A 16,872-nucleotide genomic window follows, 5' to 3' on the forward strand; every position below is an offset into this window, starting at 1 on the left:
CATTTACTCTAACAGATGAGCTGGGCCTCTGTGACCGAAATGAAAGACCCACTATCCTGCCCCTGGGCTCCCAAGAGGCAAGGGCTATTAATCAGACTCCTGTTACCTTATCTACTGTTTTATGGATAGAAAACGCTAGGCACCTCTCGGGTTCAGTCTTCTCACTCCGTTCACTCTCCTGGGAAGGCCCACCCCACACCCCGGCTTCAGCACCACACAGGAAGGTATCCCCAAATTCTCACAAGCCCAGTCCACTCTCCTTGGCTCTGGACAGTACATATCTACCTGCCCCAGGAAGTCTTACCAACTCTCATCTCAGCATCATCAAACCAAGTCACTGACAGCCCCCAAGCCTGCCCCCTCAGCACACCCCATGAGATATGCCGCTGCCAGCAGCCAGTCACACACTCTGGGAGTGCTCCCGCAGCCCTCCTCACTCCTGGTCCTCCCCACCCCTGCAGCCACTTGTCTCATGGTCTTACTTTCCTTTCTGCCCCCATTCTCCCTGCCACCCTTCACCAGTGCTGGGCCTTACATCACAATAGGCGGGCCATGGTGGTCCCTTAACCAACTTGACTCAGTGCAGACCTTCACCAAGCCATCCTAGCCACCACTGTCTGGTCACCCACAGGGAACACAGTGCCATCATCACTCACAAAAACATCCTTTGGTGGCTTCCCATGGCTCTCAGGGTTCGGGCGTGGTACGCAAGGCCTCTCCCAATCTGCTGCCAGCCTCACTCCTTAGCTTTACCTCCCTCGTGTCACCACAACCAGCAGAGCCACTGCTGCCCTGCTCTCAAAAGCCAGTGGGCAGTGGTGCACTCGTCCCTTCACATGGAAGGCTCTCCCTCACATGGTCTCGCCAGCTCTATTTGTTCCTCAAAATTTAGCTCAAGCTCTTCTCAGGGGTCCCCACTGCAGGCCAGCTGAACACCGCTCCCCTGTGCCCGTGGTGCACTCTGTCCACTGCTGGGGGAGCACCTGCCACAGTGCCACAGTTCCCTGGCCTGTCCCCTCACTGCACTGTAAGCACCTCATGCAAAGTATGCTTCCAATAACCTTGGTTCAAGAGAATGGCAGAATCACCAGGTAACATATTTGTTGATTCTTAGTAAAAAGTCTGAGGTTTTTTCTTTGATATTATCTCTATTTGGAAAGTGACACTTGCAACAGCCATTGAACTGCTGCTTCCAGTTGCAAAGGGCTTTTGTCTCCCACAGGCAGAGTTGTCATAACAGAGAAGGTATGCTCAGATGGGAAAAACATTCAACAGGGTAAATGTCAAGTGCCTTTTTATAACTGGCCTCATGGTCCTTATGTCCTTTAAACCAGAAACCATCTAAAAGCAAACGCTTAAATACATCTTCTGAGGCTGGCTCAGACTGTAATGAGCAACACTGTGTGCCCAAGGTCACTTGGCCCGCTGGACAGTCCTGGCAGGTGTGGTCAGCGAGAGCTGGGGAGGCCCACCTGTGGGGAACTTGCAGATTCAGAGGGTGAATTTTATTATTGTTATGAAAAACCTTTCTAGATTCCTAGATCACTTATACATTCCCCAAAGGTCACCCCTTAACCCAGATGAAGCCACGGTACTAGTTTCAGCACCTTGGCTCATTTCAACAGTCACTCTGACAGCACCCCGCCCTCCCGTGCTAGGCAGCAGGGCTGCAGGGGTGGACACAGCACAGCTCCAGACCCTCCACAGGGACAGACAAGCTTCTGAATGCAGCAAGCACTGCCTGATAAACACTGCACGTAAAGGCTTTATCTGAGGGCTGAGAAGATTAGATGAGGGCCAACCTTCAAAACAGAAGGAAGCAGTGTGGGGGGTCATAACACTGGCTCGGAAGGATAACTGTAAGACCTTTGTGAGATTTCTTGACCTTTTTTACCCGGGTTTGTTTCTTCCGGCCTGTATCTGTTTAAATGAAAGGAACCTGAGACTTGCCTTCCAGGCAATTCAGCACACATTTACAGGTGCCTACCAAGTGCTGGGGAAGGGAAGTGAATTGGGGGCCTGGCCTTCATGGGGGGGAACAGCTACATCTGACAAATCATAGGATGTTTCTTTTCCTGATTGCATGTTAGTCGCTACTGACACCAGGAAGAGCAAGCACGCAGTGAGTAAGGAACCAGCTTGGGGTACGCTTCCATCTTCCCTGGAGAGGCAGAGAGACTCCTGTCCAGGGATAAGCAGCCGAGGAAAGACCGCAAGCCCAGCATCACAACCAAGCCAGGACGCCCACCAGGCCTGTGCTTCCAGGGCACAGCGCTAACCTCCCATCAATCTGTGCCTTGACACAGCCCAGGTGTCCTTAGACAACCATTGGTCTTTAATGACAGCCCAGCAAGTGGTAATCCAGGAGGCCCATGGCACATCTGTTTCTGTACTGAGTGAGGTCACTGATGAAAACCTGTGGCCAGGCCAGCAGCACCCCTGCCCGGACAGCACAGGGCCAGGGGTCCTTTTGTAAGTCCTGTCTCGCGGCTCGGCCTGGAAGGCAGCTGGAAGACCTGGCTCCGCGGCCACACCAAGGGGCCCCGCCGGTCAGGGCTCCGCCCGGAGAGGTAATCTGCTCGGGGGTGGGCTGTCATCCTGGGGCAAGGGGAGGGCCCGGAGTGAAGCAGTTGCAGGTCTTTGACAGCTAAACGTTAGCAGACCATCTGTTGCAATTTCGGGTCCAGAAGAGGATTTCCTACCCCACAGAGACGGAAAGTGCCCGCAGGAGGCAGTGACACAGGGACGGCTCTTTCCGACCGACGCCTCGCCCTGGGCCGGCCGGCGCGGACAGCGGCTGGCCGGGGGCGCTGGCCCTGCCCTGGGGTGGGCGTCCGCTGGGGCCGAGGTCGGCTCCCGCCCTGCGTCGGGTCGCGCCCCCCGCGCTCTGTGCGGGGCAGCGTCGGGGGCGGGCAGTGCCAGGGGGACGGGGGAATAGGGTGCGCGGCTCCGGACCCCCGACCCACGCCGCGACCGCTTCGCGCCCCGCCTCGGACGGAGGCCCCACAGCTGGCCCACGCGCCCTCCCTCAGCACACCCCGCCGCGGTGACAGCGGCGACCCGGCGCGCCCGCCCGCCGGCCGCGCACCCACCTCCGCTCGCCGCGCGGCTTCTCCTCAGCTGGCCGCACCGTCCCGCGCAGGCCTTTCTGCGCACGCGCGCACGCGGCCCCGCCCCCGCCGAGCACGCGCCTCCCGCTGCCCACCCCGGGCTCCCGCGGGTCTCCGCCGCAGCAGACTCTGGGCATGCGCACTGACTTCCCGCGGCGGGGTGCCGGGAGCATGCGCCGGCCTTGGGCACGTTCCGGCGCGGAGGGGCTGGGGATCCAGCACTGTCCCCGCGTGCCAGCCGAGAGGGCGGGGTCTGCAGGGCCCCACCAAGGGCAGGGTCAGGGGCTTCTGGAGCAGAGAGTGCTGTCAGCTGGGGTCGCCGCCCCGCCAGATCTGGCGTGGACCTGGGAATGCGCGAACGCGTGGTCACGACGGCCGGTCCCGAGCGCGCGGAGAAGGGGAGCAGGGTGTCCTCGGGGCGGAACCTTAGCGGAGAAGCCCAGAGGCCAAGGCCAAGAGAGACAGACGGACGGAGACAAGAGACAGAGACACAGCAGGCCAAGAACGAGGCAGGACACAAGCAGAGGCACAGCGGGGACAAGGGCACAGAAGTCCAAACAGCAGACAGGGCAGGCAGAGGTGACAGGCCGGACAGCCGGGAACCAGAGGCCGCTGTCCTCGTTGGGGGAGGAGTCACAGCGTCCTCTGTGGGTCCAGGCCGGGGGCGGGGGAGCCAGGGTCACGGAGCCCCATGGGAGTCCACAGGCGTCTGTGGTGACCACATGCCTCTGGGGGAGTCAGAGAGCTCTCTGGCGGATCAGTCAGTGGGGGCTGGAGTCACAGCGGCCCTTTGGATGTTCTCAGACCCTTGGTGTGTCCTGGCATCACAAGGTGGCTCATAACTGTTGGAGGGGTTACAGTGTCTTTTAAGAAGGTGAGAATGCTCTCTGAGGGACCAAGAGCCTCGACGTGTTGGGCCCCATAAAGTTTCACAGCCTTTTGGGGGTATAACGGCGCCCCCTGAAGGGGGCAGACAGCGCTTGGGTAGGGGGACCGAGGAGCTCTTTAGGATGACAGCTGCCCAGGGAAGCCTCGAAGCAGCTCTTTGGGGCTGTCACATCCCTCTATCGGGCTCCGTCCATCACACCCATCCTGGGTACGGGCACGAGGCACTGAGGGAGGTGCCCGGCAGGGGCGGGGCGGGGGCTTAAATGGCTACGCGCTGGACGCGAGCAAAGAAGCCCCAGCAGGCAGGTGATCTGGATGCACGTGCGCCTTGATGTGGCAGCAGCGGCCCGCCCGGCCCCGCCCCGCCCGCGGGCTCAGGCAGCTCCGCAGCGCCCCCGCCGCTGCCGCCGCTGCAGCCTCCGCAGGCGCCGCGTCCACGCGTCCCTCCAAGGCAGCACGAGGCTCCCGCGGGCGGCGCTAAGCCCGGGCCCGCGGCCTCCTGGGCCGACAGCGGTCCCCGGACCACCCCCGAGCAGCAGGTAGCGGCGGCCAGGCAGTAGGCGCGGACAGCCGCAGGCCGCGTCCCGCGCAGGCACCCACAGCGCACTGCTCCCGCGCCGCGCGCGCTCCTCGCCGCTCCGGAACACAGCGAGCACGGCCACCGGGAAGCGCGTCCACAAGCCACGCGCCTCGCCGCCCGCGCCCACTGCCACCTGCACCGCTGCGGAGAGGGAGAGAGGGGGGCAGGGTCAGACGGGGCCGGCCGGGAGGGGCAATGGGTGCCCACGGGAGTGGAGGGACACAGGACACTCACGGGAGAAGGGGGGCGGGAGTGGACACGGGGTTTGGGGGATGACGAGGTGGAGCCAGAGCCGGTGGGCCACCGATGGATGAGGCATGGCCTGCGGCCAGTAAGGATCAGGGTATCCAGAGGGAAAGTGGGCAGGGCAAGGTGAAAAAGTCAGGGTACGAGGCCTGAGGTCGGCCTACCGTAGTCCTTCCTGCAGAATTTCTTCAGGTTTATGCGGTAGCTGCCACGAGCCGGTTTGCAGTGCAAGTCGCAGTCTGGTGGGGGGTCGGAGGAAGCTGGCATAGATCCCGATTTACCCCACCCCCTCCTCCCCTCGGGGAACCCAGAGCCCCTTTCACCACTGACATGCGAATCTGGGACACTGTCCTGTGTCCACTCACCCTGGGGCTCCACAGGGCTGCTCTCCTCAGTGGGTCCAGGGATAGGGGTCTCTGCATTAGAGTGGGGGAACAGTCTGCATCTGAGGGACTGGGGCCCTGCAGAGCTCAGGGGACAGGTAACAGTAGCAGGGACCTGGGGTGGCCTCGGCAGAGGTGGCCTAAGCAGGGCAGGGACACTCACTAACGCAAGGTGCCACTGGAGAGCGGCTCTGCTGGAAGCCAGGTGCGCAACGGTTGCAGGTGAGGCCGGTGACACCGTCCTTGCAGGGACACTGGCCTGTGGTTTGGTTGCAGGTTTTGCCAGCAGCACCAACAGGATGACAGTCACAGGCTAGGACAAAGGTGGGATGGTCAGAAGCCTATCTGGGGATGTGGAAAACCAGGGTTGGGGGTGTGGAGGAGGCTGGCAGCAGGCTCACCCCTGCAAGCACGGCGGTCACTCAGGGCACGGCCAGGGTCACGATAGAAGCCCTCCCGGCAATAGTGGCAGTGGCGGCCGGCAGTATTGTGCCGGCAGTTGAGGCAGACACCGCCACTGTGGCGGCCGGACAGCCGGTACAGCTCCATGTTGAAGCGACAGCGGCGGGCATGGCCATTGCAGGCGCAAGCTGCAAGGAGGGATGGGTTAGGGGCGGGCTGGCCCAGTCCAAGATCCCCAGGCCACCCTCAAAGCCTCACCAAGGCAGGCGTGGGCTTCCCAGGCCGTGGCCCGCTGCCAGGGCCTGTCACAGTAGAAGGGCTTGCAGCGGCTGCAGTCAGCGCCCTCGGTGCCATGCCGGCAGTCGCAGATCAGGTGGCCCTGGGTGTCCTGCAGGCACTGTGAGGCATGCCCATTGCACTTGCAGCGCCCGCCTACCTGGAGCTCAGTGGCTGAGTAAGCGTAAGGGGCCATAGCAGCAGAGTCCCTGGTGTACCCCAGCATGGCAGGCCTTGTAAGCACCACTCGGATGTCTGTGGCAGTCACCCAGTCTTGGAGCACTGGGCTGCTGTCCAGATCCAGGCCTGGCGGGCTGCCATCCTGCACGCTGAAGGCCAGAAGGCCACCACCGTCAGGCTGGGCTTGGGGCTCAGGGAAGCACAGGGCTTCAGGCCCTGGGCCACCTGGGCCATTGGTGGGGGCAGGCAGGCGCCCATAGTCCAGGCCACAGCGGGAGGAGAAGAAACCCAGAGGGGCCCAGCTGTGGCCATGATCCTGAGACTTGAGCAGAGCCACCGAGGTGGGGGGTGTGGAGCAGAAGCGCAAGCTCACGAACACCAGCTCGAAAGCCTTGCCCAGGGGCACTGTGAGGGTCACGTTGAGAGGCGCCTGCGTCAACGAGTCTGAACGCCAGCACACAGGGCTTGCGGTGCCCCCTGCGGAGGTCAGGAGGGCGGCCGGGTGTGCCCGCCGTGGGTCCGAGGCGTTGCAGGCCTGCGTGGCCGGCCGGCCGCACGTGCTAGACGCCAGCACCTCGCGGCCCAAGGCCGCATTCACCAGGCCCGGCACGCAGCCGCGGGGCGCGCCCCCCTCATCATGGCAGGGGTCCGCGGGCGCCGGTGGCCCGGGGCTCAGCGCAGCGGAGAGCGTGCCTGCGGTCAGCAGCAGCCCCCAGAGCCAGCTGGGCATGGCCGGAGCCGCCGTGGGGCAGCCGGCCGGCCGGCCCAGGGCTCCACGCCGTTGCCCTGGCGGACAGAGAGCCCAGTCTGGGTACGAGGCCCTGACGGCCGGACCCGCACTGCCGAGCAACCAGAGCCCCCAGGCGGCCCTAGCCGGGGCCCAGAGGTGGGAGCCGCCGCGGGCTCGCCCCGGGCCGAGCACACCAGTGGGGATGCCGGCGCGTCCTCCCACTGAGCCTGGAGCGATGACAGGCGTCGCCCACGCTCCAGGCGCCTCCGCCCACGGCGGCCCCACCCGCTGTCCAGCGCTCGTACTCACCCACCGAGGGCCGAGTGGAGCAGGTCTCCCTGCCTCTCGGGAAGGGCCAAGGGCGGGCGGGGCCTGGGGCGCCCCGGCCGCTGCCTCCTCCCGGCTGCAGCGAGGGCGGGGGAGCTGTGCCAGGAGGGGGTAGGGGGCGCAGCAGGCGCAAGCCTGGGCCCAGCCGGGGGCGGGGCTGCTCGGGCCGGGAAAGAGGGAGGGGAGGGGGCCTCATCTGCAGAGCCGGAATCAGAAGCAGATTCAGACACTGCCTGGGCCAACGGGGGAGAGGGCTGGGAGGCCCTGGAGCCGGGGGAGGGGCGGGAGAGGCAGGAATGTGCTGGCTGGAGGGGTTTGGAGGGGGTGGCTCAGTCAGGCAGCCCGTGGGGGACCACACAGCAGGGTCCCCGGCTCGCAGGCAAGCCTTGAGTGCTCCTGGGGTTATGCCACGTGCTGGGTGGGGGTCTGGCTGCTTCCTCGCTCAGGTCCATCAGGCAGAGGGAATCCTGATCTTAAGGCTGGGGCCAAGATGCTCCCCTTGGTCTGTACAGGGTATACTCAGGACAGCGGCAGTCAAGTGGGATGGCGCTTGTGAGGTGTCCCCAAGGCAGCAGTCTGCTCAGCAGAAAGAACCCAGGATTATGGCTAGGTCTGAGTTTGAATCCAAACTGCTTCAGTTTCTGGCTGTGTCGTTCACATTTCCTTACTCTGCCTGAGCCTCAGTTTCCCCATTGGACAGATGCCTGTTAATTCAACTTTGCTGAACCGTTGAGGGGATCTGACGGGCCACATAGGTATTGGGTATAGCCAGAGGCTCACAACTGCTCTCCTGAGGACTGGCCTGAGCCTGACTAAGGGATAAAGCTGGCATCCCCCACCAGGATCAAGCCAAACTCATGTCCCAAAGCATCCCTGGGGCTCTGAGTGTCTAGCTGTAGCACCACGATAGACCCAGCCCTCCCAGCAGACAGGGAGCAGCAGACGTGCTTGTGGGGGTGGGGGTGGGGGGCAGGTGTCACAGCTCACTAGGTGGCAGGGCCCCTGGGGGCAAGGGCTTGGTCATCAGTTGAAGATCCCTGTGGAGGGGGAAAGGGTGGTTACAGAGGGCTCAGAATCAGAACCCTTAAGCCTAGCCTCCATAACCAGCAGGTTTGGGCAGAGAAACCGAGGCAGAAACCCAGCAGCCTTGGCACTACCTGGGGATGGTGCAGCCGTATCTGAGAGTGTGCTAGCCAGAAGGGACTAGGAATCTCACTGGATGGAGAGACCACTTCCCCTCCATCTTTACGTCCTTGATAGGGGGGAGCCAAGCATCCCAGGAACCAAGCATTCCTCTGGCACCATGCAGAGGGGGCAGGGAACACGGAGCATGTCCCACCTGGGAGCAGCTGAAAGGCCTGAAGTTTCAGATGGGAGCCTGACCCCAGGGAGGCCCTGCTGCTGGCGGAGGACAGCATGTGGGTGTGCCTGTAGGCAGAGCTGCTACCTTGGCTGGGCCAGAGATGGTGCAAGGCCTGGCAAGAACAGGATAGAGAAGCAGCATCCTTGTGTTGAGGTGAGGCAGGGCAGGCCAAGTTGCTCCTGTCTTTTTGAGCTTTAACTGATTAACTCTGGGTTTTCCTGGCCTTACTCTCTTTCCACCCCGCTCATATCTATTTTCTTGCCTAATAGAAGGACGCTGGACCTCTATGGCAACCTGAAGAAGAGGGTGGAGCAAGAGGGCTTGACCCTGGAGGATGAGCATCAGGAAAATCAGGGCTAGGGGGCACCTGCAGCGCCTGACACCCTCTGGTCAGACCCTCTCCTAGGCCTACCTGGGACACATATAGGGGCTCGGGGTGGAGGAACCAATGGCATGATGAGAGACTTCCACAGGACTGAGCCTGGAGGGCCAGAGGGGCTGCTGGCTCCTCTCGTTTCTCGGAGCAGCAGAGAAAGGCTGTGGGTTCCCTGCCCCACAGAGCAGGGGCCATGGGGATTTGTCCCTCAAATTCCACATGCATGAATAAGGGAGCTGGCAGGCATATGTTCCGCTCTAGGATGGGTCAAGTTCAGAAACAGCACCTCCAATCACCTTCTTCAAGGTCCTTCTAGTCTTGGGCCTCAAACCCCCCCTCCTGGGATGGAAGGAGCCCTGATGGGACAGCAGGGGCCATAGTAGATTCTGCTTGGAGCAAAGATGTGACAGCTGGCTACAGTGGGGAGAAATGCCCAGGGGTGCTCTGGGGCCTGAGACCAGCCTCTCAAGAAGCCCTGGCTGTCCGGACTTCAGGACTCCCAGCCAGGAGGGAGGAAAGCAGGAGCAGTCTCTCCCCCCTTGTCAGCCTGACAGGCTTTGTCTGCTGCTTCCAGTTGGGGCTAGGGTGTTCAGAACATCTGGTGGCTCCTGACTGTGGGTGGAAGGAGGCCCCAGGGGGCTCAGCCTGCTGCGAGTGTCACTGGGGTCAGCAGGCAGGGAGCCGGGGCTCACCGGCTCCCCTGGGAAGAGACTGCAGGCAGCGGGGCCTCTTCCCTGCAGTGGCCCCTGTACACATTCTCTTCTGGCCCCCAGGGCAGGCCTGGCAGATGGTGTAATGGCAGTTAGGGAGAGCTGTTCCCCCAACCCCAGCCAGGCTCATTGCTCCTTGTGGGCTCTGCCACCTGTTCCCAACCCCAGACGGGGGCCTCTCACACCTCCCATCTCTAGGCTGGCCCTGCCCCCTCCTGGCACCTTGGAAGAACCTGTGTCTCCCTGAAGCCCCTGCAATTCTTCAGATCACTGCAGTCCCCCACCTCGTTGTGACAGTGCTGGCTTTGCGGCACTCAGGGAACCTATCTAGGGGAGATGCATATGAGGGGTCTGACATTCCCAGGGCTGGGGAGTGGGTGCTGGGCTCTTTCCTTTGAAAAACCTACTGACAAAATAAATACTCCCTGCCTAGTCCTGGACCTTACTGCCCCTGCCAGACACTTGCAAACCATCACTTGTTCGCAAATGGCACAAACATTTATTGAGCGCCTGTTATGCTTTGAGGGGCTTCCAATCCAGTGGGGAAGGTTGACAGCTGGGGGAGAGGACACAGCACGCGGCACCTCTCACCCGAGGGGGGTGGCCACGCCGAGTCCCAGCCAGCGGCCGCCACGCAATCCGCATCTATGGCAGGGCCCCCATGCCGCTCAGACTGGCTCTGAGTTCGCGACCAGCTGTGCTCGCCAAGCGAAACGTTGCAAAGAAACATTGGGCGGAGAGGGGAGAAACGAGTCGGAGGAAGGGAGGTAAATAACTCGTAGCCCCTACCGCCCTGGCCTTCTAAGGATTCGGAAAAGAACCATCTTGCAAGGAGGCTTCCGCGACCAGCGTGCTGCACTACCCTCGCCCTGCTTGTGCGAGGTCGGGGCGGAGGTGGCGCCCGGCTCGCCGTGACCTCGCTGGGGAGGGCCTCGCCCGCGGGCTCAGGGGGTCCCCGGCTCCCGCCTGACCCCGCGCCCGGCCCCCCACCGCCGCCGCCGCCGCGCGCGCCAGCATAGGAAGGCGGCGGCCAGGAGCCCGAGGCCTGCGCCGAGCGCGGCCAGAGACACGCCTTGGGCCAGGTCCAGGCGGGGTCCGCGCAGCGAGAAGGTGATGGCCGTGGCGGCGCCGCCCGCCAGCAGGGCCACAGCACCGAACGGCAGGACGCACCGCGGCCACGAGCCCCCGGCGTCGCCGGTGGCCAAGAGCAGCGCACGCAGTGCCCCGGGGGGATCGGGGAGTGCGGCAGGCGCCGCGGCCCGGGACTCGGGCGCTGTCATGCCACTGACGCAGGGGCCTCGCTCGGGGTGGGTGTAGGCGCTCGTACAGACCCCGCTTAAGTCCTCACCCGCCACGCCAGAGCGGATTGGCCCGGGATGCACTGACGCCACTGGGGACGATGAGAGGAGTTCGCCGCTGCCTCCGCCTCCGGTTTGGAGCGGAATCTGAGTGGGCGGGGGCAAACCCGGAGGGGCTCCCTTTCCTGCTCTGGGCACCGTGCTGGTGCCTACCCAGACTTCCCCCGCCCTCGCCCACTCACGCTATCTGCCACAACCCCTGCCCAAGAGGGCCCCCGTGCCTGCAGTGGTCTGCAGGACACCACTAGTGCCCAGGACTGGAGGTGGACAGCACTCCTACCCATGTGGGCAAAGGCCAGTAGGGAAGGTACACAACAAACCAAACTAATGCTGGTGGAGAACACCTGCTATGGGGTTCAGCCTCAGATGGCCAAAAACAGGGTGGCAGGGGATTTGCTGTGGGGATTAAAGATTCTTTCAGATCTGAGCACCTGGACATCAGCTCGGGAGTGACCAGGAGGGGGTGGCTGTCCCCCAGACAGGAATCTCTGGATTCCCGTCCTGGGCAGCGACAGGGCCGCGCCATTCCCTGGGAGCTTCTCAGTGCAGTGAAGACCCTGTTTTATTTCCTATTTTGCAGTGTCATCTGGTCCCCAGAAGCCCTCAAAATCTGGACTTCCATGTCCAAGGTTTCTGGCTTACTGGACAGTGGGGCCTTTACAAATGGGACCTCCTGCTGGGGATCTGGAGTCATCCCCAGGCTGCTACATGGCCCAGTTCATCTCCGTACCTGCAACACTTCATGTGGCTCTCAGGAGACCTACCTGGCTTTCTCCAGGAGTTACCTGCCTTCTAGGCCTGGGTCCCTGGGGGCAAGGTGGGTGTTATTTTCTGTCGAGCCCATCCATGTCCACACAAAGGGTCTGTGCCCCAGGTGACGATCTGTATTCATGCTGAGTACAGGCTTGTTGAAAGACTGCCACAGCCTCCCAGCCCTAGCATTGGCGAAGTTTCTGCACCATCTCCTGTACCTTCATCCCGGACCCAGGGCAATAACCACTATCCCCAGTATTACTGTGGGGTCAACACTGTGAATTGAGCTCTAGGCCCTTAAGAATCTTGCTCAAGGTCCCACAGCAGCAAGCGAGTCAGTCAACCCTAATCTGTGCCTGGTGTAAGCCAGAGGCCCTGACTCCTGCACTTTACCTCCCAGGAAGCAGCGATTCCTTCAGCAGTGGAGGTGGAAGCCTCAGAGGTCACAGTGGGGCAAGTGAGGGGTGACATGTGAGGGCTGAAGGGCCTCTTCCCTGCTGGTGGCTAAGTGTGAGGGCCCCACGCAGGCCACAGCAGTGGCCCAGGAGGTGGTCAGCAAGGGTAGCAGGAGGGACAGCTGTGGGCACAGTGCACACTCTGGGCTTGTGGCTCTTGTTTTCCAGTGGGCCCAGCAGATCTAGGCAGTGGGTGGGAGGCTCAGTTTCAGGTGTGCTAGGGCCAACACACGAGGTGAGTCCCCAGTGCAGCCCACCTTGAATGGCCTTGCCCTCCCTTCAGTACAGAGAGGATATGCATGTTCATAGATATACTGACATATTTTTGGTAAGCAAAAACACGAAGAAAACAAAACAGACACTAACTCCCACCTTGACATGATTTAAATATATTACTTTCTAAAGAAGTATGAAAACCACAGAAGCAATTTCGAGTCTAAAGCAAGGAAAAACAGGTTGCTAAGAGCCCCTGAGGCTGCGGGCGGCCAGCCAGCAGAGGCCCGAGCAGCAGGCCTAGCAGCCACGGGCCCTTGGTTCCTTAGGAAGTGCCAGGGGCCGCCCCACCCCACCTTGGAAACCTGGCTTTCCCAGGAGGCACAGGCACTCTGGGCCCCCAAGAAACCTCCATCCCCATTCACTTAACTCAGAACAGGGAGGGGAGCTCTCGCCTTGGCCCCAGGGTCCTGGGCCTGGGAGTGGGGTGGGGGGCGATGGGGTTCAGTCGGCAGGTCCATCTTGCAGGATGGTGAGGAAGTGCTGGCCCCCCTCACAGAGCAGGCTGTGTGCTGCCCGACACAGCGCCAGCCAGGCAGGCCCCAATGGCTCCTGCGTGCTCACCAGGGGGAGAAGTTCTGCCATCAGGACCTGGGGGTGGTGCAGGGCCAAGGTTTCCAGGGGGACCCCTAAGGTGGGGCGATTGCAGGGCAGACTTCATATACCATGCTCCGGCCCCTCCCTCCTCCCAAAGCTCTCCCAGCACACTGTGTCCACCGTGCACACAGGCCCAGAGGCTCCCATCCTTCTGGTTGGTCCTGGGGGATGGAATGCAGACAGGCTCTTGAGTGAGAGCCCTCACAAGGCCCCGGACCTGAAGTCTTTGTCACAGCCCATAGCTCCCTTGGCACCCAGTGTCCCACTCCCCACCCCTATTCTGGAAGTACCTTCTCCAAGTGGATCTGCTGGTCTAGCATGGCCACCCGCAGCCTGAGGGCTGCCAGGGCATGCAGCTCCTCGGTACTGGAGTAGAGAAGCAGCTGGGGGCTCCAGATGGGGTCTGCTCCTCCTCCACAGGGCAATGAGGCCCTGGACACTGTCTCTTCAGGCCATGGCCCCAGCTGCTGTCCCATCACTGCTGTGGGGACAGGGCATGTGGCTTCATGGGGCAGCGGCCAGGCACCTCCTCCCCACTTGCCTTTAAGGGGTGTAAAGTCTCCCTTTGCCTCTTGGATGAAGCCCTATTGTCTACAAGCAACCATCTCTTCCAATACCACGTGAGTCACTTGCAGTATCTGCTTCTCACATGCCACTTTCTCAATAACTGGACAAATAAGCAAACTGTTTAGTGGTGGGCTCTTGTGTTGGAAGAGGGAATGGGGTAAGTGGCTGTCCCCACTGGCCTGACAGGACAACTGGTAAGAACTCACAACACAGTGGAGGGATGTGGGGAAGGGTCCCACCTGCACGTAGCTCCTGCAGCCTGTGAAGACACTGCCCTGCAATGGCCTGCAGCCCCTCCAGGGTGAGCAAGCAGCGGTATTCCTGCATCCAGTCCCCGGGGTCTAAGCAAGAGTCAGGGAGGGCGGGCAGGATCCATGCCAGTCCTGAAACTCTCCCTGACCCCAGCCTCCACACCCTGACCTCAGCCCCGCATCAGGGCCACTGACCTGCTGCGAGCTCCTCACCCATGCGTAGTCTCAGCAGCCAGCAGGCCCTCCGCAGACGCCCCACCTCCGCCTCCACCTCAGCAGCACTGAGCCCGGAGCTGGGCCAGCCTGACTGGACCCAGGTCAGGGAAACTCCCCCTTGACAAAGCTTCTCCCCTCCCACAAAGGATGGGGTCCAGGCTGCAGCTCCTCAAACCTGCCAGGCTGAGAGCTAGAACCACCCCTCCAGCACCACCACCCCCAGGTCCCAAAAGCCCAGCAAGGATACAGTTGTCTGCATTTTCTGGAGGAACTGGGTTTTGGCCGTGGTAACAGCGTTCATGGAGTCACTGGTCTGTGTACAGCTGAGCTGGGCCCACAGGCTAGGATGCATATGCAGTCACCCAGGGAACCAGACAGGGATAAGGTTATTTCAGCCAGCTGGCCTGGGCCTTGCCAGGTAGGAAAGGGCCAGGGCAGAGACCCCAGGAGACCACTGTCCATGAAAAGGGGACAGAGCTTATCTACTCTGGGAAATACTAGCACAGACTCCACAGAAGGGAGGGAGGGGCCAGCAGTGACCAGTAACTCGAACTGGCAAGAGCTCTGGTGCTGGCCCTGTACCAGGCACAGTGAAGGGCACCAGCTCCGGCTTGTTTAAACCTTACGGTGCCTCTATGAGCGGGCACTGTGATCCTCACCTTCATGGGGACGCCAGACTGGGACTTGGGATACCAAATGCCTCGCTCAAGGTCTTGAAGCTCGTGGTGCAGCTGTGCTGGGGCCCCCAAGGCCTGCTGAGTCTATGGCAGGCCTAGTAGGGCACTTTCCTAACATGGAGGGCAAGCCCACCCAGCAAAGGGTCCTACTGGAAGTCTTGACAGCGTGGGCCCGAGCTGGTGGGAAGCCTCAGCCTCCCAAACCTCCACACTCCCTTGCTCTTCCCTCCACTGCAACCCAGCCGAAGGACAGCCTCACCGGGAGTTCTGGGAAGCCGCCTTCCTGAAGGCCAGGGGCAGCTGCAGCAGGGTCCTGTCAGGGAAGCCAATGCTCAGCAGCCTCTCACTCTGAGGTCTGCTGGCACTCCCCACCCAGAGCCGAATCGGGGGTGAGGCTTATGCACTCCCACCCCGCCAGGGCTTCCAGAATGACTGGGAGCCACCCCAGTCCAGGTCTTCCCTGGTAGAGACAAGAGAGCTGCAGGAGCAGGGCCCAGGCCCTCCAGAGTCCCCAGGCTACATGGACAAGAGGACAGGGCGATGGGGAGCTGGGAAGGAGAGGAGGCCAGGCCCTGGCATGACACCCCCAGCACCTTCACAGCTGTTCCATTTTGCCAACGTCAGCTCATGGGCTGCATGGCATAGCACCCCTGATCCTCATCCAGCTCAATGCCCTGCCCCCGTCACCCCAAATTCCAGACTCCTGTTGCTGGCGGGGTCTGATCAGGTAGAGACAACAGCTCCTCCAGCGAGGATCTGGGAACCCTACCCCTTCTCCTTGAGTGTGAAAGCTTCTGGGACACGAGGAGCAGCTGATGGGGCTCTCTGTTGGTCCCTGAGGCCTGGTCCAGGCTTGGTGGCTCGGGCCGCTTTATCCCTACGAGTCCCATGTCCGGGTGACAGAAGCCTGCGCTCAGGTGCCTTGGTAGGCCCTGTGGTCTGGCGGGTGCCCCTTGGGAGTTTTGTCTCTGATGCTTGGGCTGCCCGGCCTGAGGCCTGGGGTGGGGCAGAGGCTGTGGTAGCAGAATCAACAAGTGACCCAGACTTCAGGCTGGGGTCCTGGTCCCTCTCTCCAGCCTTCCAGATGCCTTTTCGCACCTGTACAGCTTTCTCCAGGGCCTGGGTCAGAAGCTCCAGCTCTTTGATGTCTTCGGAGCTGGGTGTGCGTGCTGCAAAAGCCAAGAGTCACGTAGTTGTCCCTCACCCCTGCAAGCCAGAAGACAGGCCAGGGGCAGCACCTGGAGAAGGTGGGTGGCGGTTTACCTGGAGACGGAGTTTCTTCAGTTTCTGGCCCTGGGGTTGGCTCCGGAGCCGGGGTCTGCTCTGGTACCCTGCGAAGACACAGAGCAGCCGTGGCACGTCCCGGAGGCAGGGCCCAGGCCCAAGAGACACCACGGGTCGCCTAGCCTGGGGCACCGGCCCAGCCTCCCAGCATCAGAGCTTGCAAGGAAAGGGGGGAAAGGAAAGTACTGATAACGGGCAACTCGGAAGTGGGTGAGGGGCCCGGCCCTAAGGGCGCGAGGGGGCGCACAACCGGTGGCCTCGGGTCCCGCGTACCAGGCCCGCAGGAGCCGTCGGGCTACGCGCAGGCTCCGCTCCAGCTGCCGCTGTCGCTCGTCGCAAGCGTCCAGGGCGCCCCGCAGCTCGGCTACCAGCCTGGGAAGGACGCATCGGCAGCTCAGCACCCCACCGGCCTCGGGCGGCGCTCCCTCCCGCCCCGCTCTCCCCCGCCTCGCGGGCCTCACCGACGCGAGCAGCCGGCGGGCAGCATGAATGTGGCAGTGGCTCCTCGCGATTTGCCGCCTCCGGCAAGTCCTGCCCCTTCCGGACTGTAATTCCGCCCCCTTCCGTCCGGGTTACCCAATCCCGAGCCCAGAGCTCAGGGCCCACCCTTCCCGATAAGGGCCAGCCTCAAGCCCCGCCCCGGAGGCCCCGCCCCGCCCCCGGGTCGCAGCCGGCCTGGGGGACCCGCAGGCTTCTGGTTTGGGTAACTGAGTAGATGGTGGCATCAGGGATCGCTTAACTGATGGCTTTGTCTTAGTGCTCATTGAAGGCTCTCTAAAACAGGGCCAGCTGCCTTGCTGACCTTGGCTACGTAGCACAGGGCGAGGCCTGCGGAGGGGACTAATAGGTATTTACTGGGAGGACCATAGC

General features: G+C 62.2%; 2 protein-coding genes across 9 annotated transcripts; both read right to left on the bottom strand.

Moving 5' to 3' along the window:
* Positions 1-3,332: 3,332 nt before the first annotated feature.
* On the bottom strand, positions 3,333-10,991 carry NTN3 (netrin 3). Its single transcript, XM_037004468.2, has 8 exons — positions 10,920-10,991; positions 7,105-7,698; positions 5,868-6,851; positions 5,609-5,797; positions 5,371-5,520; positions 5,190-5,240; positions 4,989-5,063; positions 3,333-4,719 (listed from the first exon to the last, which is right to left on the bottom strand). Exons 2-8 carry the CDS (start codon positions 7,316-7,318, stop codon positions 4,373-4,375), a joined length of 2,010 nt encoding a protein of 669 aa, XP_036860363.2. The 5' UTR covers positions 7,319-7,698; positions 10,920-10,991; the 3' UTR covers positions 3,333-4,372.
* Positions 10,048-16,550, bottom strand: TEDC2 (tubulin epsilon and delta complex 2). Of its 8 annotated transcripts, XR_012121950.1 has the most exons (11): positions 16,464-16,550; positions 16,276-16,374; positions 15,982-16,049; positions 15,488-15,887; positions 14,978-15,031; positions 14,289-14,382; positions 14,021-14,132; positions 13,814-13,915; positions 13,298-13,488; positions 10,920-13,001; positions 10,048-10,266 (listed from the first exon to the last, which is right to left on the bottom strand). XR_012121950.1 is itself a non-coding variant. In XM_037004473.2 (10 exons), the coding sequence occupies exons 1-10, from the start codon at positions 16,487-16,489 to the stop codon at positions 12,855-12,857; spliced, it is 1,023 nt and encodes a 340-aa protein (XP_036860368.2). In that variant the 5' UTR covers positions 16,490-16,550; the 3' UTR covers positions 10,048-12,854. The 8 variants fall into 8 exon arrangements, 7 of the variants coding, with proteins under 7 accessions (XP_036860368.2, XP_017531518.3, XP_017531520.3 ...); XM_037004473.2 differs by having other exon boundaries at positions 10,048-13,001; positions 15,758-15,887; XM_017676029.3 differs by having other exon boundaries at positions 10,048-13,001; positions 13,298-13,485.
* Between the last annotated feature and the right edge of the window lie 322 nt (positions 16,551-16,872).

The sequence above is a fragment of the Manis javanica genome, chromosome 10, assembly GCF_040802235.1.
Source record: "Manis javanica isolate MJ-LG chromosome 10, MJ_LKY, whole genome shotgun sequence".
Lineage (NCBI taxonomy): Eukaryota > Metazoa > Chordata > Mammalia > Pholidota > Manidae > Manis > Manis javanica.

Coding starts and splice junctions, on each gene's coding strand:
- NTN3 (XM_037004468.2), bottom strand. CDS start 7,318: ATGAGGCCCCCTCCCCTCCCTCTTTCCCGGCCCGAGCAGCCCCGCCCC. Junction 5,241..5,370: donor TCCAGTGGCACCTTGCGTTA/GTGAGTGTCCCT, acceptor ACTCTAATGCAG/AGACCCCTATCCCTGGACCC. Junction 5,064..5,189: donor CAGCCCTGTGGAGCCCCAGG/GTGAGTGGACAC, acceptor ACCCCCCACCAG/ACTGCGACTTGCACTGCAAA.
- TEDC2 (XM_017676028.3), bottom strand. CDS start 16,489: ATGCTGCCCGCCGGCTGCTCGCGTCG. Junction 16,375..16,463: donor CCCGCCGGCTGCTCGCGTCG/GTGAGGCCCGCG, acceptor CGTCCTTCCCAG/GCTGGTAGCCGAGCTGCGGG. Junction 13,916..14,020: donor GGGTGAGGAGCTCGCAGCAG/GTCAGTGGCCCT, acceptor ACTCTTGCTTAG/ACCCCGGGGACTGGATGCAG.